Source organism: Oryzias melastigma, linkage group LG8, assembly GCF_002922805.2.
Source record: "Oryzias melastigma strain HK-1 linkage group LG8, ASM292280v2, whole genome shotgun sequence".
Classification (NCBI taxonomy): domain Eukaryota; kingdom Metazoa; phylum Chordata; class Actinopteri; order Beloniformes; family Adrianichthyidae; genus Oryzias; species Oryzias melastigma.
In genome coordinates this window covers 21,647,895-21,667,969 of record NC_050519.1, presented here as the reverse complement: position 1 = coordinate 21,667,969, position 20,075 = coordinate 21,647,895, and the positions used below count along the sequence as shown (strand labels likewise).

Below are 20,075 nucleotides of genomic sequence, written 5' to 3'. Positions count from 1 at the left end.
TTTAGACATCAATAGGTTCATATATTCTTTATTTTCCCCAACAAAAACTGGTTGCCTTTTAGCGGTTGTTTCCCCACTAACAAGCACTAGAGGGCGCTGTAGGTTTGTGTATCAGTATTTACTGCCAACAGAAACACAGAAGAAGTTGTTTCGTTCAAAACAAACATGGCTGAGAATCTATTCATTCTCCTCATGGATGTTATGATGTTTTTCTTATTTGCATCAAGACATTATTATGATTGTTATTATTTTTCTCTCCTTGGACTAATGCAGGACAAAAAGCCATCAAACTGGGTTAAAACAGACAGAAGAGCAACTAAAAACATATAATTCAGATGCAGCTCCTGCAGGATAGAAGGTAACAATCACTGTAAGAAAAAGACGGAAAAACCCAGACATGGAGATGTGATTATAGATGTTTTTGTGGAGCTCTTTAAAATAAATTACTTAACCTCTCAACATCATCTGTATCTTCCATGTATCTTAAACGAGATACAGCAAAGCCTCCATCATGTAGCGATGAGGCTAAAAGACAGTTTCTGAACACTCAATGGGAGCGTCTAGATCAGGAGTCTGCAACCTGCAGCTCCAGATCCACATGTGGTTCTTTTATCTCTCCATGGTGGCTCCTTGGACAAACATAAAATAAGTCATGGAGACTGCTGACCAGCCATGTCGACCATCAGAGTCAGCAGCTCCTGATAATGGCTGCTTAACCAAAACTAAAGAAAACAAATAAACAAAGCCCACAAACTAAGACTACCAACCCCAAACTAAAGTAACAAAACCTAGCAGTGTAAGACTGCTGAAGACAAAAAGGGAAAAAGAACAAAAAAAAGAAAAGAAAAATAAAATAGCATTTTTTTAAAAGTAAGGATTACTTAATTAGCATTTATTGAATTTATATTACCATATTTTCCAGACTATTAGTCGCTCCAGAGTCTCAGTCACAAGAGCCAAGAAAAATGCATAATGAAGAAGAAAACAACCATATATAATTCGCTCCGGTATATAAGTCACACTTTTATGAGAAAAGTCCAACCTTTATGAACAAATTCAAAAAAACAGACGAAACGTTGGATTTGACTCCGAACGCAATTCATGGGTCAAATTCGAGTCCACTCCCTCTTTTGACGTGCGTCAAATTTAATGCTCAACGTTTGTCCAAAAATGTGTTCATAAACTAGACCAGGGGTCTGCCACCTATAATAGAGCCAAAACCTTGTAGGAGTTCCAAAGTCTTAATTTGATGTTGCTTTGCATTCATTACAATGTGTTTTTTAATAATAAATATGAATTATGCTTTTTTTTGGAATAAATAAAAACAGATGTAAAAAGAAACTAGCATTATCTCAACAATTATTTTTTATGTTTGATAGAAGCTTGCGTGATTTCCTTTCAAAATAAAAGACGCCTTGTGCCAGACCGGATCATCCCAGTGCAGCTCTGTACAGCATAAGATAATATGTGCTTTAAACTAATACAGGATCAGACTTTTTACTAAAGTTTTGCTTAGTGTTTGAAATGTTCTGGAGGAAGCAAAGAGCAAACAGGATCTCTTTGAGTCACCAGGGACTTAAAAACCTTTACATAGTTTATCTACGAGGTGCACCTAGACTTAATTAATCTAAACATTAAATGCTAATTTAGTAACCCTTATTTGAAAAAAAAATGCTATTTAAAACTTCCTGTTTGGACCCAAAAACTTTCATTTTAATAGTTATGCTCCTAACAAAGAATTTTGTCCTGTACTGGACGTAAAAATGCTATAGAACTGTTACGAAAAGGCTGTCAACTCTATAGTTACTGAATTTATAGCCAAAAAACAAAGATGATATATTTTGCTTATTTTAAGTTTAACAATAAATAGTTAAAATGAATTAAATAAATGTTGTTTTAAACAAATAGATGTTTCTAAACGTGTGTTATCAAAATGTGCTCTAGCGTTTGGTTGATCTGACAGTTAAAGGGTTGAGGAAGTAAGAAAACCACATTTTGACAAATCAAAACAATCTAAAGGGAGGATGGGGGAGGTGCGGCGTTGGGATCGATGGTCAGGTAGAGCTGAGTGTCGTCGGCGTAGAAGTGGAATAACATTTTGGATTTAAAATGATTGCCAAATGGAAGAAGGGGGCCTAGAGCAGAGCCCTGGGGAACACCACATGTTACTGTAGTTGATTAAGGATAAAAATTATTGAATTGAATGGGTATAGAGTCGTGAAAAGAAACCATGAAAGAGCTATGTTGGTGATGTTAAGGTAAGGGATTACTTGTAAATAACTATTTTTAATGTATTACAGTTTGGAAAACAAATTCCCAACAGCGTCCATACTGAGAGTATGTCAATGACTTCTAGGTACAAGTCAGTATAGGGGTTTGCATCATTTGTGTCTAAGTTCTGGGAACAAATGTTGCAATTAAAGCTGAACCAAATAATGACACAGGATATGACCATATTAGGAATGTGGCCGTGGTTCTCAAATAACCTCCATTGCTAAGAAAATCCAAAAGTTTCCTTTGTCGATTCTTCTGAAACTCAGGTCGATGTTCGGTATCCCCAGGTGACCAATAGATTAAATAGCTGCTATAGAGATAAAACCAACAGATAAATCGCCGAGTTTCTTAATCAACCATGAATGTGTTGCATGCAGCTCGGACCAGCCTGACAGAGGCAGGAGCAATGGTGTGTAGCAGCTGCTAAGGATGTGAGGCGTGGTCAAAGGTGGGCCGCTTGCAGCTTTAAATTCTTTTCTTTTTGCATCGTCATTTGTATGTGTACATATGCATAAATCTATCCTTGTGATGCAAAATTTTGCATCCAGCCTTTCTTGAAAATATTCTGACTTTGAGAAATCCCTCATCCCATAAATCTCTGATCTATACCTCCAAAAAGTGGTTTAAGTAGTCAATAAAAGACTAACTTTTGACCTTAAGAACAAAGAAGGCTTCCAAGCAAAGAGGCAGGCAGCATCTTACCAGCAGCAGCATGCACTTGCTCTCCTTGGAGGCTCCACAGCAGCCCAGGAAGCCAATGAGGACCAGCACGCCGCCTATAGCGATCAGCAAGTACCCCACGTTGAGGGCTTGATTCAGATCTGACGAACCGTTTTGGACCTTTGTGAGGAAACTAAGGATGGAGTTTTTGTCCACTTTCACCCAGATCCCAACTCCAAGGATGGCGGCACCTGCAAGCTGCCGGAGGAGAAATCAGGAAGAGAGGAGAAGCCTCATTAATACATTTGAATGTTGGTGTAAGACCAAATGAAAAGAGATCAAGTTCAGAGTGGAAAGAAGTACAGAGATTGTGTGCTTGACCTGCTAAACAAAGAGACTCTATTGATAGACTGTCAGCAGTGAAAGGAGCATCCGTGTTCGCTGGTTCAACCGGTTTTTCTGATATATTTACAGAGAAAACACCTGCCTGAAGGCACTTTATTCTCTGCATCCAGTAACTGTATTACCTCCATATCCTTAAAATCTAACTCCAATCATCTTTGGAGCTAATATAAAAGAATTCCCAGTGCTGTTTGTAGCCAAAATAAATAAAAAAACTGTCATTTTCTAGGACACAGTTACCCATAACTGAAAGCTCTCTAACTTACAGCCCCTTTACACCCCAAACTAACATTACCGGCACCACAAAAATGGTGATCAATATCAGAGTTATCCATCTGTACAGTCTTGATCCAGATTCCAGCTCAGACGAAGAAAACAAAGACATTCATGGATCTATTTGTCTGAAAGTGGATGATCAGAATGGAGCAGAGCAGAGACCCTTCTGGTGGATTATCTACATCATGAATAAAATGTTTTTCCAACAGCGTGTTTCTGTCTGTTCCAATAAAGAAGAACTTAGAAATCAAAAATTAAAGCTGACTTTTATCTTCCATCATCAAAAAATAAACCACAGCAAAAACATGTTAAAAAAACACATTTTTTTCTATTTATTATTGTCAGAATTTACTGTTTTACAGTCACATTTATTTTATAATGTTCTCTTTTTTCGATGTGTACATTTATTTGAACACATTTTGTTTTGTCATTTTCTTTTTTTAAATAATAGTTTGTTACAGGGCTCTTAAAAATGTAAAAATATTTTAAATTGATTAAAAGTATATATTTATTTTTTGAGAATCAACAATTTCACAAACTTCTTGTTTTTATTTTATTGAAATTGTTGAATGATTTGCTTAATTACTATTACTAAACCTTTATTAATACAGGGTGATCTCATTTAAAAGTGAAACATGTTGTACTATTATAACATAAGCATGAATAAAGCATAAAACATAAACATCATCCTAATAATTGTTTAAATGTTATTTATTTTAACACTTTTTTTATATTTTTGAATTTATTTTAACACTTTTTTTTATTTCTTTTTTTTTGCTTTTTGACGATGTTTAATTTTAAAAAGAAGCATCATTTTGTTGGTCATTGCCAGTTTTTTGATAAATTAAAATAAAAATGTTTAACTTTTGAAAATGTCGTCAAAAAGCGCCTGGGTCATGAAGGCGGAACGTTGATGGAAAATCCATTTGAATAATATTTTTTCCAGTCAAATGGATCCTGCTGGGTTGTGAAAAGCTCATTTCATGCGTTGACTCCAGGAAAAAAAAAGTAAGTGAAGCCGACTGATTTGCATGTTTTTGCACATGATGCGTGACGCGGCTCTCAGGAGCAGATGGAGCCGAGGGAGCACTTACGAAGATGATGCCGTTAAAGATGAACATCATGGTCTTGAGGAAACCAAAACACCCCATCTTTGTAGAAGTTTTGTCTCACCTGTAGTGAAAATGGGGAAAAAACATTTCAGTTTGACCACAAACTCGTCACGCTGAGATGGGTTTACCAGAACACTGTGAATTGCAAATCAGCCGATGTGTTTGTGCCGCCGTTTCCTTGGTAGTAGAGGAGGGGAACTGCCGCCTTTACCTTTGAGTTGATAATTCATCAAGGGAGAAAACCCCTTTCTGAGAACTCAATGAAGGAGGAAGTTGCTCTCCTCAGTTTCCCATAAACCCCCAGACTCCCCCTCTCACAATATCCTCTGTTTCTGACTCTTTTCAGCTCTTCCTCTTTTGAATAGGATCCGTGTCGGACAGTCGTCCTTTGTTTGGGCAGACAAAGCAGTGACAAAGCATAACCTGGCGGTGAGCATCCCCATCTAATCTCTACCAGACTCACCTGGATGGACCAGGAAGTGCGAGTCGTTTCTTCAAGCCCCAGTGCGCTCTGACAGTAAACCTGCATCCAGTTAATCATACAACTGGGATGCTGTCAGGAATATGTTGAGCCGTTGCCTTGACTCCCCCAAAACTCCCACTAGCATTTCACAGAGGAGAGATCTTCCGGCTTCAACTGTGAAGTCTGTGAGTCAGCTCTGTGATGTATTAACAAGACTCACATGCAAAACTGTCCAAAAAACCTGAAGAAAGTGGAGCTGGTCTCTGACAAACAAGCGTTCCACCCAAAACACAGAGGAGCAGATCTCAAAGGACTCATTCAGCCAGGCGGCTCTCAGGAGACAGACGATCATTGTCATCTGGATTTTAATGTAAGAAACCGTTTTAATCACTTTAAAAGCAAGTTTAAGACTCTTACCTGAAACAAAGATGAGAGGCTGTGGAGTTTCTGCTCTGGTCACAGAGGTTAAAAATCTCACAAAAGTGGAGGATTATTATCACAATATTGTCCGGAGGCTGCTCGGCTGTGTGGCTTTGGACCTCTGTAGGACAAGCGCTCGTAGACTTTTTCCGGCAAACTGCACTTATTTAAAGCCTGCCGCCTGGTTTAAGGAAACAGGGAGGGAGGATGAGAGGTGGGCGTGGCCAGAGCAGCACTTCACCATGGAGCTGGAGCCCAATGAAAGAGAGAGAGAGAGAAAGGGAGGGGCGGATCACCTGTTACACCTGCACGGAGCACAGAATGTTCACCTGTGTCGGGCCACGCAGGAACTCAGAGCCTAAAAACACGCCCCCGCCCCCCCCCCCCAACCCTAGTCACATGGTGATGACTGCAAAAGTGGGATGGAGAATTTTCCCTTTTTCTGCGGTTTCATCTGCAGCAGCTTGAGAAAAAGTCAAATGGATGCCAAAACAGAAAACATCCCTACCTCAAAAAAAGAAAAAAGAGCCATCTTGATCTGTGAGAAAGATGCTGAGGCAGAAAACCTAACATAAACACATGCAGAGGGGGAGGTTCTGGGGTTCTGGAGAGGCTGAGTCATGAATCCATTCAAATGAACTCAAGTGGTGTCACTCTTCTATGGTTACAAGGCCAACAGGGGGTTTAAAAAAAAACTGCTTTTATCAGAGATTTCCCCAAATATTTCTGATTTCATTTGAGAAAAAAAGGTCTTATATGTGACTTTTTAAAACCCTACAATGTTAGAGATGAGAAATCGCTCCAGTGATGAAGGTTTGCATAATCTTGAGTTTTGACCCACCAACTGTAAACACTCGTGATGAACGAGCCTTTGTTTGTTTGTAAGGTTATTTCTCACATTGGTGACGAAGATAAATACTTATACCAGAAGTGTTAGTTGAGCAAATAATAATAGACCTTTATCTTTATCTGGTTTTAGGAGAAGTGTGAATAAAGCCCAGATCAGATGGTTTCACACTCAGCTCACATTACAGGAAAAGTGGTTAGAGACAATAAAAAGGAATAAAAACACTGTAAGAAATCCATCCTTTTTTTCCCAATCTTTCAGGAAATAGTATTAAAAATGTTGACGGACTCGTGTTTCTAGAACAAGGGTGGACAAACTGCGGGTAACCCCATTAATAACAATAAAATAAAATGATCTGGAGGGCCGGGTGTAATTACCCGGGGCCTTTACTTTTAACTCATTGGCTTGTTTCTTTTACTTAACATCTGCTTTTAAACTAGTGTCTTCTCACATTTGGCTGGGTCGTCTGCTTCCTGGCCCACGGGACATGGCCCTGATGTACCCACTGCTCCTTCGTATGGGGTTTCTCCTCGGCTGGTGGGAGGCTGTGGGTTGCGGGGCTCTCGCTGCTTGGCCCAGGAACTAGACGACCAGATGACAGGAGGTTGGTGTTGACGGGGTCTTCAGGGTTCTCTCATTTGACATTTAGAAACGTGAGGGTTCCTATGTATTCATATTTTATCATTCGTTTTATTTGTCTGTTGGTGCACTTGTTCACATATGAATTAGGTGGTTGATTTTTATTTTTAACAAGAGGGTATTTTTATTGTGTTGTTTGTTTTTATGTACAGCACTTTGAAATGTATTTTTTTATATGAAAAGTGCTCTATAAATAAAATCAATTTGAATTTGAATTTACTTTTCACATGTGACCCACACCGACCTCTGCCCCACATCAGAGAAGAACACAGCTATGTTCCCCTCACAAGAAAAGGTTTGGAGACCCCTGGTTTAAAGTGTATCATTTATTTATTTTTTCTTTTATGAGGTGGGATTACCATAAAATAAACTCCAGATATCTGCTCCTGCTTCGGCCCTATTGTCAAATTTTAGAACCCGTTGTGGCCCACGAGTCGAAACGTTTTCCCACCTCTGTTCTAGAACAATCCGTCATAGTCAGGAGGATATTAAGCATGTCTGTCTTTAAAACACTAAAGCTGAACACAACTGGACAAACTGCAAGCTAATGCAAGGTGATCATTAACGTATTAACAGACTTTAGCTTTTAATAAATGCTTATAAAAACAGAAAGAAGAAACAGTCAGGATATAATAGAAACATCTTTAAAATCTACATTTATAATCTCCAAGTGTTGGTTTGACTGAATGTTTTTCTTTTCGAATCTTCCCATCTACAATGAATTTAACTTCCTTGAGGGGGAGTTTTTAGAAATTTTTCACTCAAGCTTATTAATCATCCCAGAACTAAACTTAGCTTCAACATAAGCCTTGTTTCAAAACAGCCCCCACACACCCCCACACGAAGAACATCCTTCCTTTTACTGATGCTACTCCTTTTTCTCACTGTTTGACCAGATTTTGTTTTAAGTCAAGTAAAAGCAGCTGAAGACTTTTGATATTTGTCTATAATTGCTTCAAAGTGATTAATTTCTACAAAAAAATGTGTAATTTTCAGAGCTAAGAAATCCTGTATTAAACTTTTGATTTATTTAATTTGAGACATTTTTATCAGCAGATATTTCAAAAGCAGAGAAGAACGCTTTATCACGCCTTGTGAAAATCATAATTCTGTTTGTTGTGTAGAAGGACACACAACTTAGAAATTAGTTAAGATGTTTTCAGAGCAGGAAGTTATTTCTGGTTAAAAAATTGAATTTCTGCGAGGCAGCAGTGGATGCAGTTTACTTTTTTAACTCCCAAATGTACAGGTTTTGGTTTGGGTTGTTTCACTGAAAACATGTAGGTACAAAACTGAAAGTGATCCTTCACAAAGCTGCTTTGTAAACAAGTTAACCCTTTAATACCTGACACCAGAATAACACACACTCTTTGACCATAACACCTCGACACATCCCACATTCAACATGGATCAGCTCCTTTTTTCCATCCATCTTCTTCCGCTTCATCCGGGACCGGGTCGCGGGGGCAGCAGTCTAACCAAAGATGCCCAGACTTCCCTCTCCCCGGCCACTTCCTCCAGCTCCTCTGGGGGGACCTGAAGGCGTTCCCAGGCCAGCCGAGAGACATAGTCTCTCCAGCGTGTCCTGGGTCTTCCCTGAGACCTCCGCCCAGTGGGACATGCCCGGAACACCTCACCAGGGAGGCGTCCAGGAGGCATCCGGATCAGATGCCCGAGCCACCTCAACTGGCTTCTCTGGATGTGGAGGAGAAGCGGATCTACTCCGAGCTCTCTCCGGGTGACCGAGGTTTTTCACCCTATCTCTAAGGGAGCGTCCAGCCACCCTCCGGAGGAAACTCATTTCAGCCGCTTGTAGTCGGGATCTCGTTCTTTGGGTCATGACTCAAAGCTCGTGACCATAGGTGAGTACTGGAACTGAGAGCTTTGCTTTCTGGCTCAGCTCTCCTCAATGGACCGGTTCAGCGACTGCATAACAGTGAACGCAGCTCCAATCCTCCAGTCGATCTCACGCTCAGATCTTCCCTCACTCGTGAACAAAAACCGAAAAAATATTTAAACTCCGCCATCAACTACCCGTTCAGCTCATTCTGATGTGAGAAATCAGATCAGAATGAACGTTTCACATGAACCTTCCACCCATCTCCTGTTTGACATGGAGCTGGCAGTAAGCATTTTTTTCAGCGACAGACTGTTGCACCTAAACCTTAAGCTCACACGGCTAGCATTATAGATCAGGTGCAATGTTGGAGTGGTATAGCTACAGCAGATAGCTCATATTGGCTACTGGATGGCTGCAGCTACAGCAGGGGTGTCTAACTCAATCGTACAGGGAGCCAAAATCTAAAACACACCTCAGGTCGCTGGACGAACAGGATAATCATTTATTGAACACTATAAAACTTTAAAACTGTAACTTTTTAACATAATTATGAACTAGATATATAGCATTACCTGTAGTGTGAATGCTGTAAGCTGAATTTGGCTGCTAAAGATGTTGTAGCTTATAGCTGAAGATGCTGAAGTTAAAAGCTGAAAGAGGCTGATTGTCAGCTAAAATATTACATAAATGCTTAATTAGCCTAAAAAACAAACAAAAAAAACTTAGGTTAGCCAAAACAGATAACATGTAGCTGAAAAAATAGCTAAACTCCAAAAAAACCTAAAACACTGAAAAAAAACCTAAATTAGCTGAAACAGCTAGCATGTAAATATTAGCTGGGACTAGTTGGGAGCGAGAATGTGTTGTAATATGTTACCAGCGCAAGATAACATCGGGCCGCTAATAAAATATAAAATAATCTGGAGGGCCGGATATAATCACCCAGTGGGCCGGATCCGGCCCCTGGGCCTTGACGTGAGCTACAGGCTTGGCTACTGACCTCGCAAAACTCCGAACTCACATAGGTTCACGCAATAACCCGCCATTTATTTAGGAAGTACAGTAATCCCCCTCTTATTCGCTGCAGTTCAGCTGTGACCTCTGGCGAATATCTGAACCCAACGTAAATGATTCTCATCGCCACAGAGGCCAGACCCCAGAGGTCGAACACAATCGTCTGCAGTGGGATTTCCTCTCGCACTCTTAAAGTTACGTAAAGACTGCGGCGCTCAAATCGAAGCCGTAACGCTAGCTGTAGGCGCCCCGCTGGTAAGTGACATTACAGGTCGTTTCTACCGGCTGCTGTGAGACGTTATAATCAGAACTGTTCCCACTGAACCCACTGGAAATGTGTTCATTTGTTATTACAATAGTTACTACTCATCTTACACTGTAGTCACTGTAACTACTCTACATTATTATAACTCATTTTCTCTCTTTCTTGTAAATATGTGAAATATTTGTGCTGTACATACTTATCCTGCTTTATGATTTCCATCTATAATACTGAAACACTGACATTTCCACATCATGGGAAGAATAAAGTGTTATTTTATCTCTTATCTTAACGCTCATAACCTACATCTTACATAACGGCACAAACCTGCTTTTCTCCACGACAGAATCAGCTGATTTATGTTGACTGTATGAACACTTCACTGTTGTTAAGTGTTACATATCAGCGTAGAGCTGCTTTTCTCCGCTTCAGAATCTGATGGAATTATGTTAATTGCGTAAATGGTTGAAGAGTTACGCCAGATGAAAGAATGTAAACAGTGTGTAAAGATGTTTAATGGTCAGAAATCTGGTGAAATCACCTGACATGTCCATGTCCAAAACCATGACACAGCATCACTGCCTTTCCGTTTACAAATCTAGGGAGGGAAGAGTTCTTTCTAAAGGTTTTGTTAGTGTTACAAATGTGGATCAGCATCACCCAAAACTGCTCAATTTAGAAGGACTTGATAGAAGCGACAAAAAAAAAAAAAACTGAAACAAAAACCTAAAACTGAATGTTGATGCTCTGTTGTATTTTTAGCACTGAAAATCTTTTTTTTATTTATTTATCTGTTTGTTTGAAGTTAATCAGTCACCCTTTCTCTTCCACAGCTGACTATCCACCATCCATGTCAGCTTAGTTAGACATCACTTTAGTAAACATGTTATTCTCGTATTCTTCTGGTTGAAAAGGTCACTGAAAGGACGGCGGTTGATTTGTAACCCTGTCTTTCCTGTTCTTCTTCCTGATTGCACTCAAACAAGGTTTTTTTTTTCTATTTGCGTTCACATTAAATATACAGTAGAAAAAATTGGAAAATATATTTGCGTCAAGTATTTTGCATGAATGCTGCATAAAAATTCCAATGATTTATCTATTGTTTTAATTTGGTGTTGTTGAATGAATGCTACTGGTTTCCACTGATAGGTCTGTCAAACTGAAGGAGAATTATCTCTTCTGACCAAAATATGGACTTTTTCTTGCGCTCTAGGGTCACCATTTTATCTTCATACAACCTTACCTTTTTGAATGCTATTGTAAATTATTATTATTATTTTGTCTTCTTTAAAAACGTGTCTGATAAAATAACATTTTTTCCCCAAAATTTGATATGTACTTGTCATGAATTGGTCCCGTCTACCCCTCTGGCCATCAGCCGGAGTAATAGCACTTCCTGGGTCTCCACACTACACTTCCCATCAGCCCTTGCTGTCACTCCCAAAAGCCCACAACCGTTTTCCATCTGCAATCACTGGCATCAGTATTAAGTCTACGAAGTCTTGTTCTGGCCACTCTGCCTGCATCACTGAGCGTTCTCATTCTGACCTGATCTTCTGTGTCATCTGCCCCGGATTCGCTACAGGGAGCAGTGTTTATGGAGATCTCATTTACAACGCATGGAAGACACAGAGAATGTTGAGAGATTGGATTTATGTTCTACAAAAGTATCACTAATCACGTCTCCTTGTCTGGGTTCATGAGATCATTCAGAAAAACTCTCCCAGTACGGTGAACTTCACCATCTACTGCAGGAGCTGAATCTGAAGGACAGCAGCTTCCTGCTTCCGTCTCTCTATGACCAACTTTGACGATTTGTTGGTCTGCATTACGTAGTCTGAAAACCCAAATAAACTTTGAGGACCTTTTTATTATTGCCTTGATGAAAAAATGAAAAATATCATAAAGGTTAGGAGAACAACAGATTTTCTCCATGGTGGATTTGGACTCTGCCTTCTGGTTGTGTTACTGAACAAGTTATGTTCCCAAAGCTGAGTCCCTGATTGGCTGACACGATGAGTCGTCCTCGCCAAAGTTCCAATTTTTTGTACTTACCACCGCAAATTATGTCTCAGGACCTCAGATCAGGTCAGTACAATGACAACATGGAAACTGGATGATACTGCCATGTAAATTGTGTTTGGTGTTAATGTAGCTAATGCCTCAAAATGTAGTAGTCCTTGATTACAAGTTTTTGTCTGGGTCTGTGAAATGACATCACAGCACCAGATATAGATTTGGAAAAAGCAGGACATCCACTTGTCATCTTATAGCATAAATCAGAGATCTCAGGACATGAAGCACGTCCAGTCTGTCAGGAGTAATAGTACCGGCAAAACAAAAAATCTACTTCCATTGACTCACTACATCTCTCAGCTGCTTCAGCACACAGTCCCCGGATGCCGCTCACCTAAATCATATTGACAATGTCTTAAGCAGCGCACAGAGCCTCACTCAGTGCGAAGTATTGTTAATGCCAAATTTGATTGCATTACTGAGCATTATCATTTTGACCTGACATTGTTTTCCTGTTTTTTTCTGCTCCGACTCCGTTCGTCTGCCGCCTGCCCCGACCCACACCTGAACTGCGTTATCCGAAATCTGATCCTTGAGATGTCAGGGATGGATGGCCAACCCTGCCTGAACTCTACTGGCTTATAGCTGCGTCTGACTCCTGCTCCGTATGGAGGCTCTAGGGCAGGATTAGGCAACTCACGTCCTCGAGGGCCACTGTGTCTGCATGATTTCCAGATATTCAAGCCCTACTTATGACTGATTACCAGGTTCAGGTATGTCCAGCCAATTAAAACATGACAGAGCAGGGTATGTTGGAAAACATGCAGGAATGCAGCCCTTGAGGCTAAAGTTGTGTTTAAATATCAGTTTATAATGTTATAAAATGTGTTGACAGAAAATAGAAAGCTAATTCAGTAATTTTTTTTTGGCTTTGATGTGTTTACCTGGAATCAGTTTGAATACCTGTAGTATGACTAGCTACCACACATCTGTCCACTTTATTTGGGCAGAAAACTCTTCAGAATCTGAAAACTCCTCACACTGAATCTGAATTGCTTCCCCTCTAGAGTTTGACCCGTGTCTTAAAGCAGGGGTGTCAAACTCAATCGCACAAGGGGCCAAAATCCAAAACGCACCTTAGGTCAAACAGGATAAACATTTATGGGACACACTAAAACATAGTTTTTAAAACTTTAAAAAATTAACTTTTTAACATAATTATGAACTAGATGTATAGCATTACCTGCAATGATGCTAGTGTGAATGCTGTAAGCTGAATTTGGCCACTGAAGATGCTGAAAATGATAGCTGAAAACGCTGAAGCTGAGAGCAAACTAACATATAAGCTAAATACAAAAAAAACAAACAAAAAAAAAAACAAACATAGGTTAGCCAAAACAGCATGCATGTAGCTGAAAAAATAGTTCAACTTCAAAATAGCAACACACAAAAAGCCTGAATTAGCCTAAACAGCTGGCTTTTAAATATTAGCCTAACTCCAAAACACCCTAAAAACTTATTTAAAAAAAAAGCCTTAATTAGCCAAAACAGCAAGGATGTGGCTGAAATATTAGCTAAATGCCAAATTAGCCTAAAAAAACAGAAAAGAAAAAAAAACTTTGGTTAGCCAAAACAGCTAGCATGTAGATGAAAAAACAGCTAAATTTCAAAATAGCCTAAAAATTTGAAGACAAAAAAAAACAAACAAACCCTAAATTAGCCAAAACAGCTAGCATGTGGCTAAAAAATATCTTAACTTCAAAATAGCCTTAAAACTGAAAGAAAGCATAAATTAGCAGCTTATGTGTAAATATTAGCGTAGCTCCAAAACATGTAGGGATAGGGAGCAGCAGTACGGATAGAGAACCGATTCCGATTCACCCTTGGAGCTCCTCTTGGGTCTACGACCTGCTCAGCTTCCAGCTTCAATCAACAAAGAAGTCAAAGAGACGATGATTTTCTTTAGCCTCTGGATGTGTTTACTGGGAAGGAAAAGCTTAACAGGTTGTCATTTTTTAGCTAACAGCCCACATGACATCACATCCTAACTTCTCCATAGTGACGAAAGTCAAACCCTGCATCAATTTGAATGATATAGAGATCCTTTAAAGTACAAAATATAAAGACAGACAACCAAACTCAGAATTGTGAATTTCTTTTTTAATAATTCTAGAGATATCACTTTTATCTCCAAGTGGGCCAAAGTACATTTGAATAGCAACATTGAAATATTTTATAAGTACAAAATTATTTTAAATAATATTTTATTTTCATTATTTGTTTAAAATAAGCTCACTTAGTTTGCTGAAACTAGGGTTTAAAAACAGTAAAACAAAAAGATCTTTGGTGGTGTTGATGCAAAAGTTATGCAAAAGATTTATCTAAAACAGGAAAAGTATTGAGTTTCATCTTTTTTTAACTGTTTCCTGTAAACATTTCTGCTCGGATTGACATCAATTTGAATTGGGTCAAACTACAGTTTGTAAACTTGTCAGCAGGTAAATCAGCAACTTAAAGCCTTTTAATTTGTTTCACAGAAACTACTTTTGAGCACAAAGTCCATCAAGGAAAGAATGCTATATTAAATGCAGCGTCGCGGTAGATTTGAATGTCTTTTGTTGACTTCCAGTTGTATCACAGATGCACATGAAAGTGTTTATTTTTATGCCCACATGATAGTGTCAATAATAATGTTAATTTTAAAAAATGACATATGAGAATGCAAGAAGTCAGTAACTTTTGGGAAATTCGGGTTCTCCCCTGTGCTTGAAAACAGAGAAAGTGCAACAGATGACAAAATAAAAGCATGGAAGGAAGTGCAGATGTTTAACAGAAATGATCAAAGTTCAAATCCAATTTACTCTTTTGTTCTGTTTAAAAGCTTCATTCATTTTCTCCCTGATATATTCATTTTTAAACTAAGCGCAGTTTGTAATGAGTGATCTGTTCTGGTGGAGGATTAAAGAACAAAATGGCCACTTTTCAAGTCAGAACAGACTTTAACCCTTTAACACCTGGGGCGTCACCGGTGACGCTTAATATCTAACATACTGTTACTTTTCAACCGTTACAATCGACGTAATTCCAGTAGATTCTTAAGAAGAAAAGCAGTTACAGCAAAACAGGTGACATGAATACTGGAGCTCTGGTGTTAATGCAGGGGTGTCAAACTCAATCATATAAGGGGCCAAAATCCAAACACATCTTAGGTCACGGCTGAACAGGATAAACATTTGTTGAACACTCTGAAACTACATTTTTTAAAATTTAAAACCTTAACTATTTAACAGAATTATGAACTAGATGTATAGCATTACCTGCATTATGTGACTGCTGTAAGCTGAATTTGGCCACTGAAGATGCTAATGCTGATAGCTGAAGATGCTAGCAGCTAAAATATTAGCTAAATGTCAAATTAGCCTAAAAAAAAAAAAAAAACAAAAAAAACAATGTAGGTTAGCTGAAACAGCTAGTATGTAACTGAAAAAATAGCTAAACTTCAAAATATCATAAAAACTGAAAACAGCCTAAATTAGCAAAAGAAGTTAGCATCTAGCATCTAGCCTAAAAATCTAAGTAAATACCAAAAAATTCAAAAAAGCTAGCATAATGCTAATTTTTTAAACTTTAAATAACTATTTAATATAATTATGAATAGTAAAAATGCAGAAATATTATTCCAGAATAAATCAACTTAAACCTTAAATAACTTTCAATATTTTACTCTCCATAAAAATATATTTTGTCAAAATTATACAAGTTAGAAATAAGCGCAAGATAATAACAATAAAATAAAATGATGTGGAGGGCCGGATCCGGCCCTCGGGCCTTGAGTTTCACACGTGTGTTTAAGGTTAACTGAAATTTAAATCATTTGAACTGAAATTCCCTTTTCTCAGCTTCAGAATCCACTGGAATTGCATTAATTGGGAAGTTTGAAGAACGTGTGTTATTTTCTGTTGCTGATCATTTTCCAGTGTTATGGAGTTAAAAAGCGATTATATTAGCTTTCCTATTGTGAAGAGAAGGACACATTTCAGAAGAAAAAAGACAATTCTGACTGGATGGAGCTGGGATGGACCAGTCCAGTCCAGTCAGAGAGGTTTGGGATTTTGTTGATATGACAGAAAGCAATGGTGTGAGTTTGTAAACTGACTCTCCTGCTTCAGTGTTGGTGTTGACCGCAGCAGAGCAATGAGGTCTGTTAACAGCTGAGCAGATGTTTTCTGCTCTGAGTGTTTCTGCCTCTTTTCCTTTCTGTGACGCCTCAACAAAGGGAAGCTCGGACGCGGCCTCGGTCTCGGCAGGTGCTGATGGAAACGGTGGATCCGACTGCTTCAGGTCTCCTGCCGCTCCGGATGGCTCTTCAGCTTGTGGAACTTGACGCTGTCCAGCTTCTCAAACCTCTTGTTGCAGAACTCGCAGGTGAAGTTGTAGTGCGCCTCCGGCGTGTGTTTCTTCATGTGCCAGTTCAGCGAGGCGCGCTGGCGGCACTGATACCCGCAGATCTCACACCTGTCGGAGGGAAACGGGAAGAGGACGCATGCAGAGACTGTCAGGGAACACGCACAGCAGCGACGTGCCGGACGGGACTCACTGCAGCGGCGTTTCTCCTGTGTGGGTGCGCCGGTGAACTTCCAGGTGATTCTTCCGCTTGAAGGACTTCCCGCACGTCTCACAGATGAAATCTCGGACTCCTGCAGGAACACATTAGCAGAGAAATGTGACGATAAATACACTGGGACTTCAGACATGATGCCTGCTCCAGCTGAACGTCATGTCTCCGTTTTTTTAAACTCCCTGAAGACGACTGCGGTCCAACGTTTTGGTTTAGTTTGATCGTTTCTCAAATACTCCATTGGTGAAGGTTCAACATTTGGGTTGTGGAACTTTCCTAAAGTAAATATTTTGTGTTGAAAAAGCTGCAAATTTGATTTATACAAAAAAACTAAATGTTGCTCCTAATTTTTTTTATATTTAAAAAAGTTTATTTGAACTAAACTGTCTTTTACATAAAACTATTTGGAATACAATATTCACTTACTCTTGTTTCTGACTTTTTTTTAACCTATTTTTGACATTATTATTGAAATTATATTTAAATAAAATCTGATCTAAATTTCAGATTTCTTCCACATCTGTTGATTTTTTTTTTGTTTTAAAGGAAAACTTTCGTTTTTTTCTGTAAAAACTGGTACAGCAGCTTTTGCTGTTAAATTCAGTTTTTTTAATAACAATCTGCTTTTTTGTTTATTTATTTTTTAGATAATTTTGCATTTTTTTTATCAGGATTTTAAAACAGTTTCAGCCCATTCAATTTACTTCTAGAGTGCAGAAATCTACTTCAGGTGTGGATTTTCAAACTTTTATTTCTATTGCAGAAGATGCTCCTTGTTGTTGTAACATCTAAAGCACACGTCTCAAAGTCGAGGCCCGGGGCCGTGACCTATTTCTAACTTGTTTAATTTTAACAAAATATATTTGTATGGAGAGTAAAATATTTAAAGCTGTTTAAGGTTTCATTTGATTTATTCTGGAATAATTTTCCTGCCTTTTTCGTAGTAATTTTAAAAAAGTGACATTTTCAAAATGTGGTTTTAGAGAGTTCAATAAATGTTCATCCTGTTCAGCCCACGACCTACGGTGTGTTTTGGATTTTGGCTCCTTGTGCGATTGAGTTTACTCCTGATCTAAACAGTATCCTCTTTCTTATTCATACATATTTATATTATTATTTAGTGAATTTTCAGATTTATTTATGTTAAAATATTTTACTTTAAAAGCTAATTTAGTTGATAGGTTTGCTGTGAATGTTTTTTATTTATTGAAGTTTTGTCATTGTTACTCTGCATTCTTTGATATTTTTATGCAGATTTTTTATTCTTTTACTTGATTATATTTAGTGTTTTATTTTTCTTCTGGATTTTGGTACTTTTTTTTCCCTCTTTTGCTGCTTGCTATGACTTTGGGATGATTACTAACATCTGTTATTTCATCATTTTTCCTACAAGCCTGTTAGCATTGAGCTAAAATGCCTTCACACAGCTGAATGTGTACAGCGAGGTGTTTATATGCACAGTGACTGTGATGTTAATGGACTATTTTATCTTTGAAGTCCCACTTCGATCATCATCTGATCTATTTTTAATGAGATCTCAGTGGTCTTTTCATTAGGATTAGAACTAGTACTGTGAAAGTTAATCGTAAAGAATTAACGTGTTAATATCTATCAACAGGTGTCCTGCTTTTCAGCAGTGAGATCAGCATACTAAAGCTCGTCAAAAAAACAAACTTTTTTTATACTGTGTTTATACTCTGGTTTTGATTTTATTAAATTAGAGAGAGAAAATAGTTTTTTTTGTCATTTTTGGACAAAAGCGATCTTTTATTTGAATAAATAAGTGGGAGATGAACGTCAATCAGACCACTGTAATGCACAGCAGCGTGCCCGCTTCGGTGGGCGGAGCTAAACGGAACTGTCTTCTATCAGAAATCCAACAACAAGGAAATCGATCATTATTTTATTTTGGGATGGGGACCAACATGAATTTTCTACAACAACAAGCACCGGCGTTGTCTAAAAATTGCAGAAACTCCAATGTTCTCCACGAAAGTCCCGCCCACCGCCGTTACGAGAGTTTAGAGTGGACAGACACGCCCCCACCTGAGTAGATTCCAGCCGAGCAGAACACCTGAGATCCAGTTGGATCAAACTTCTCCCACAAGCCTTTTTATTATTTTTTACAAACACAATAAGGAAAATTTATGAGACAGAAAAGCTGCAAAAAATTATTTGCAGATAAGTGGTCGGCAAATGCTGTATCTAAAAAAGAAAAATTATTGCGATTAATTTTGTTCCAGGTTTACAGTTAATGAAGTAAATTTTTTACATCTTTTCTCGGCCCTGAATATAACGTTGAACCCCGTCCCTCCTGCCACTTCTCATTGCTTACAATCTCTCCTGCTAGCTTACAGCCTCTCACACCCCAACCTGACATTAGTGGTGCAACAAGAATGGTCACCAGCATCAGAGTTATCCAATCATGCAGTTTAGATCCAGATTCCAGAAGAGGAAAACAAAGACGTTCATGGATCAATCTGTCTACAAGTGAATTTTCAGCAGCATTTCTTTTTCAACTTCTCCTGATTCACGATTTGAACTAGATATATAGCATTACTAGCTATAATGGTCGTGTGAATGGTGTAAGCTGAATGGTAGATGCTAGAGCTGATAGCTTTTAACATGTTAACTAAATGCCAATTTAGCCAAAAAACTGGAAAAATGTCTAATTTTGACAAAAAAAAGACCTGCTAGAATCATACTGTCATATTAGCTAAACTCCAAATGTTGGGACCACTGCTTTACAGCAGGCTGTCACGTCAAGAGTTCTTAAAAACTAGTTTATTGTACTATTATGAGATCATCTCATTAAAAAATAACTTAAATACATGAACAAAATCTAACCAACAAATCAATTATTGATGCTCAATAGGAAACAAATCAGAATTATTTGAAGCTTCATGCAAAAGCTTCAAGTAAAACATTTTAACACAAAAACATTTTTTACAAAACTCCTGACTATGACTGATCGCTCCTCCCCCTGCACGCGCAACTCTCCTTTTTTTATGGAAGTATTTGTATGAATCGTTTACAGCGTCTCTGAAATGAGCATCTGAATGGATGAGCTTGTTTGAGCATTTTTCTCTGAGCGTTTAAAAGATTAGATCCGATGGTGAAGGTCACATCTGTGTGCAAACAGGTACGGTGTGTGGGAATCACCTGTTCTTCAGTCTGTTCTTTTCCATTTGGAGAGACTGGTTCCACATGCTACTTTTCTTTTCTAGCTTTT

The 20,075-nt window shown here is 38.5% G+C and overlaps 2 protein-coding genes across 3 annotated transcripts in view; both read right to left on the bottom strand.

Annotated features, from left to right (window-relative positions):
* tspan35 (tetraspanin 35) overlaps positions 1–6,515 on the bottom strand; it is an 8,243-nt gene extending 1,728 nt beyond the window's left edge. Inside the window, exons 1-3 of the mRNA XM_024271426.2 lie at positions 5,605–6,515; positions 4,707–4,785; positions 2,977–3,192 (exon numbers count right to left, since the gene is read on the bottom strand). Coding sequence (XP_024127194.1) covers positions 2,977–3,192; positions 4,707–4,763 — 273 coding nt within the window. The 5' untranslated portion in view covers positions 4,764–4,785; positions 5,605–6,515. The remainder of the gene's footprint in view (positions 1–2,976; positions 3,193–4,706; positions 4,786–5,604) is intronic.
* A 9,439-nt stretch (positions 6,516–15,954) lies between these two features.
* znf653 (zinc finger protein 653) overlaps positions 15,955–20,075 on the bottom strand; it is a 12,670-nt gene continuing 8,549 nt past the window's right edge. For both annotated transcript variants that reach the window (XM_036213367.1, XM_024272089.2), the window contains 2 exons: positions 16,823–16,922; positions 15,955–16,740 (listed from right to left, as the gene is read on the bottom strand). In XM_036213367.1, coding sequence (XP_036069260.1) covers positions 16,563–16,740; positions 16,823–16,922 — 278 coding nt within the window. In that variant the 3' untranslated portion in view covers positions 15,955–16,562. The remainder of the gene's footprint in view (positions 16,741–16,822; positions 16,923–20,075) is intronic.